This window comes from the organism of the source record quoted next, unplaced genomic scaffold (genome assembly GCF_019419815.1).
Source record: "Pyrus x bretschneideri cultivar Hongxiangsu unplaced genomic scaffold, Pyrus_bretschneideri_v1 Contig90, whole genome shotgun sequence".
Lineage (NCBI taxonomy): Eukaryota > Viridiplantae > Streptophyta > Magnoliopsida > Rosales > Rosaceae > Pyrus > Pyrus x bretschneideri.
In genome coordinates, this window is record NW_025999832.1 from 646,082 (window position 1) to 651,186 (window position 5,105).

Genomic DNA, 5,105 nt, shown 5'->3' on the forward strand with positions numbered 1-5,105 from the left:
AGAACGATCCCTACTTATACTTATACTACAATTGACAAAAAGAGGGTTTAATTTGTGTGTCAAGTAATTCTCGCATCACCTATCAGTATCCTGAAGTATACTTGCTTGATCTTAATGTACTCTTTTTTCCTATAATTAGGAGCATTTTTCCCACTAGGTTTTTGCTACCTAACTAGGTTTTAATGAGGCACCCACCTTGGGCCGATCATATCTCTAATGACGTCCCGTAGACGTTTCATTTGACTTTGCATTTCTCATGCATTTTTCCTTAGACTATGGATTTTGTCCCTACTCAAGTTTTTGCCATAACCATAGGTTTTTTTAGTGAGACATACTTCCTTATGCAAGTTCCTAATTGAGAATAGCTTGTTCCTAGAATCGGTGCCGACGAGTCATACATGATGCCAAATCTACCTCGAATATTTACATACTCAAGGGGAGTGTTGTAAACTTTCCTAGTTTAAGTGTGATTGTGTAAATTCTAAATTAGATTTAATTCTAATTATTCTTTTCTAAATGGACTTGTATTCCTTGGAGATGAATGATTTCTTTTTCCTCTTATTACTATAAATAAAGGCACTACGTAAGAAGAATAACACATACATTCCTCTAAACAATTCTACAAATACATCTTTCTTCTCTCTTTGCTGTCAGCCCTCTTTCCCTTGTTAAATAAAATTGGCCATAACAAAGGAGATATTCTTACCGAAGCAAGTCAATGCCCCAAAAGATAGAAAACCCTCAAGGACTAGAACTTCCAAAAGACAAAGCCCCTCCAATAAAGCAACCCCACTTCCTCTTTTCTTTCTTTCTCGAACTGAAGTCTCGAACCTCAACTCCAGCTAGCCACGACCACCCTCTCCAGCCTCCCTCCACCACACCGATTGGCTCCAAGCTTCCGGTAACCTTTTCTTTTTGTTGTTATTTTTTTAAATGGATTTTGTTTTGGGTTCTGAGAATTCTTACATACAAAAAGAATTAGAAAAACTCAGATTGTAATTTTGGGTTCAAAGCTGTTTTTAATTTGGTCCACAATGTTATTTTTCTTAATAGGAATTGAATGAATCGAGGTCTGAGCTACTTGGTAGAATTCAAGGGTTGAAGCAGGTGAAACAATTGACAACGACTTTATCTCATCTGATCATAGAATGGTGCTTGTGCTTAATTTGCTTGTTTGCTGATCTCGGTAATTAGGATTTGCAAAGTTGGAGATCAAAGTTAGACACTCAAGTGAAAGTCTACCGCACAGCAAGTGTTTATATAAATTTTTTTTATACATTTGGAAAAGCATGCATTTGGATTCAGTTTATAGATAATCTTGGTGGGATGATTTGTTCTTGCTAATGTATGTGTGGTTAATGTATGCTTTGGGTCCCTGTTCTTTGGAAAGTAAGATGATTTAGTTGGAGGGCTAGTTCAATTGAGGTCTGTCTTTGATCACCGCATCAAAGTTTACCAAAAATTATGTTAGTTGATGTTTGTGTTGTGTTTAGGCGTGCATGGAGAGGGAGGGTGAATTCGTGTGTTTCAACTTTTAATTTGTTTAGAACACTTACAAGTTACATCAACAAACCATTTCCTTTGTTCATATTCTGAAACCTGGACAAAACCACAACTATTGTTGTTTAATTAAGCCAGGCTGCAGCCTGCAAGTGCAAGGTATTTTTAATTGAATTGTGAATTTGAATGTAAATTTGAATTGGATTGTGATTTGTGGATATGTTAATTGGATTTTGAAATTGAATTGGACATGTGAATTTGAAATGGATATAGATAGGCAAAATCGAATTGGATATGTGAAAGTGAAATTGAAACTGAAATGGATTTGTGAATTTGAAATTGATATGGTATGAAATTGGTATGAGAAAGATTTACAGTTTTTTTTTTTTCCTTTCTTGAAGCAATGGATGCTACAGAGCAAGATTTTATGAACCTTAGTGATAGAGTGTCAGTAAAAGTTAAAATGGGAAAACAACCTGATCTTGGAAGTGAAAACTCAGAAGATACAAATACAAGTTCCACAAAGAAAAAGCTTAGAGTGATCAAAGTAGGTAAGTGACCACTCAGGTCTCCTATTTGGAAAACTTTCAATAAATTGACTACTATTTTTGAAGATGGTAAAAGTTGTGCTCAATGTAAATTGACTACTCTTCCTCCTCATCATCAGCAACAATCCAAGCATCCCAAGCAATCCAATCCAACATGGCACAAGAGAACTCATCAGCGTCTGATGATCTTCATCTGAATGTAGATGATTTCTACTTTTCCGCACTCTTTGATGATGAAACTTATGACGAGTCTGAGCCAGTTTCAGATTCCAAGTACGCACAAGAGTTGCAGTTCCAAGAGGCTCTAATGTCCTCTTCTGCAATCACCTCCCAATCAACGCACAATGATGGTTCCTCTTCCTCTTCATCATCAGCAACAATCCAAGCAACCCAATCAATCCAATCCAACCCAATCCATGAAATCCTATTCCCAATTCAGGACACGCAAGAGTCTGGTGAATCGTCGTCACCACAACCATCAACACAAATCCTTTGTGGGATTTGTTTTGAAATGAAAGAGGCTGACGAGATGTTTCGAAACGAGGGATGCGTTCACTCCTTCTGCTCTGACTGCATAACCAAGCATGTAGCATCCAAAATCCAAGCAAACATTCACGTAGTTTCGTGTCCCAGCTTGGACTGCAGGGCTGTGCTGGAACTTGATGCCTGTATGCCAATGCTTCCCAAAGAAGTCATAGAAAGGTGGAATGATGCCCTTTGTGAAGCTATGGTTTTAGGGGCACAAAGACTCTACTGTCCATTCAGTGACTGCTCAACGGTTTTGATGATCGACATCGAAGGTGAGGAGGCTATAAGAGAGTCGGAGTGTCCCATTTGCCATAGACTGTTCTGTGCACGATGTCAAATCCCTTGGCATCCAGGAGTTGATTGTGAGGAGTTTCAGAGGCTTAACGAGAGCGAGCGAGGGAGGGCGGATCTTATGGTTAGGGAACTTGCAAAGCAGAAGAAGTGGAAGCGGTGCCCTAGGTGCAAATATTATGTGGAGAAGACTCAAGGTTGTTTGCATATTACTTGCAGGTCAGTTTGCTTAATTTGGTATTATCTGCACAAAGTATATTAGGCATAGGCAATTGTTGTTTATTTAGGGCATTTTATCTTTAATTGACATAAAAATTTCATCAATAATTCTCTTTATCATCACAATTATGGTATATCTTGTTGAGATTATTATCTAACACAATATAATAGTATCAGAGCAGATTAGCCACAAGTTAAACTTGGTAGCGACACATTTTCTTATATTTGGTTTGAGTGACTCCACATATGATGAGGCATGTCGATAGTGTAGTACTCTACATCGGCAATGGAAGCCTTGCCATTAGTAGTTTTAAAATTCTCAGTCGTCTCCACAAATTGCCAATTAGTTATCAGCTGGATGCACGTTCTAACACACAAGTACTTTTATCCTTAAGAGGATTTAGATGATGAATGCTTTTAGTGATGGAATAAGTTTAATGGGTTAAACAGCTAATTAGTTTTGGCTGATGATATTGAAATACTTTATTTAATTGTGATTAATATAAGGTTTAATGATTTTTGATAGATTACTTGGTGGGAGTTGTGTTTACTGTATATTGTATTTGCAGGTGCCAATACCACTTCTGCTATAGATGTGGAGCAGAATGGACAAGTACTCATGGTGGTTGCCAGTGAGATTAAGTTGCAGAAGGCACTTGGATTGAAGGCGTGTTACTTGTTTTATGATCTAGAACTTTAATTTATATACAGAATCATCAAAAGTGCAGCAATACGAGGGGACTTTTGCTAGTAGATTTGTAACATTGCCTTGAATTCCCTTATTAATGTTATGGAGTTTTCTCTTTTCTTTTGTTTTCTTCTTTAAAAGTTGGGTGACATCTTTGACCAAGTTTCACAAAACCCCGTCTCCAAAATTTTCCTGGAAAGAGGGCAAAATAAAAAGAAATCTGAAAAAAAAAATTCCGGAAAGAGGAGCTGAAAGAAAAAAGACTACCCTTTGATGTCATCTGAAGAATAAGAAAGAAGAGTCTCTGCTAATGATTGGGAAACAGTGGTTAAAATTGGAAGTGAGTATTTCGAAATCCCGGTCGCAACTCTTCATGGTCTATTGGTGTTCTGTTGAGGTTGTATTTTACTAGAAGTATGATTATAAAAGAAAATTTTAAGATTTGGCCGCATAACTGCGTTAATGTGGTTCCTTTTGGTTCGTATGAAGTTTTCAATCCTCTGTTTCTCTTTGGTTTTTGGATCATTTTTCCTCTCAATTCAGAGTTTAATTGAGCTAATCAAAGGAAGATTAGAAGTATGATTACAAGAAGAACCTCTTAAGAGTTGGTTTGGGATTGTAATGCTTTTAAAAAAAAACACTAAATGTGTTTGGTAAAACAAAATAAAAATGTTTCTTTTAAAAAAAAAAAAAACTGTTATAAATGAAAGTAGAAAAGCATGGTTTACCATGCTTCTAAAAAAATGTATTTTTATTCAATGTTCATTTAATGACGATTTCAAATAGCAAGTATACCCCACATGTTATACAAAATTACAATCTTTGCTCCTACATTGTTGTCTTTGAAAATTATTATAACACATTAAATGTCATATCCTTTTTAGTCATTTAACATATTCAAAGCAATTTATATAAAAGTTTACCAAACACTCAGACACCGCTTTTTTTTTTATTATTAAAAGCACTTTTACAAAAAAATTTACCAAACACTCAACAACTTTATTTTACAGCTGTTTATTCTCACAGCACAACATAATCAGTTTTTTATTAAAAGCACAACAATACCAAACTAGCCCTAAAATTATGGATTTGGCTTGCATCAAGAATTTAACAGAATTGGGGTACTTCGAAGGGATTCTTGAGTACAATCGGGTTATATCCTCTTATTAAAATCATGTGACATGTAATAAGAGAGACGCTAATAGAGTGATATATACGCAATTAATTTCGTTAGATTCTCTATAATATTTCAGTAGCTACAACTTTTTATCTCTTACTGAATCAACTGTATTACTTTTGTCCCAAGTAATTGAACCTAAAATCTTGATGCA

General features: G+C 35.7%; 1 protein-coding gene across 4 annotated transcripts; it reads left to right on the top strand.

Annotated features, from left to right (window-relative positions):
- Positions 1–740: 740 nt before the first annotated feature.
- Positions 741–3,894, top strand: LOC103955109 (E3 ubiquitin-protein ligase RSL1). Of its 4 annotated transcripts, XM_009366984.3 has the most exons (5): positions 741–901; positions 1,054–1,107; positions 1,902–2,051; positions 2,168–3,086; positions 3,656–3,894. In XM_009366984.3, exons 3-5 carry the CDS (start codon positions 1,904–1,906, stop codon positions 3,720–3,722), a joined length of 1,134 nt encoding a protein of 377 aa, XP_009365259.2. In that variant the 5' UTR covers positions 741–901; positions 1,054–1,107; positions 1,902–1,903; the 3' UTR covers positions 3,723–3,894. The 4 variants fall into 4 exon arrangements, with proteins under 4 accessions (XP_009365259.2, XP_048432745.1, XP_009365258.2 ...); XM_048576788.1 differs by lacking the exon at positions 1,902–2,051; XM_009366983.3 differs by lacking the exon at positions 1,054–1,107 and having other exon boundaries at positions 778–901.
- The last annotated feature ends 1,211 nt before the right edge of the window (positions 3,895–5,105 follow it).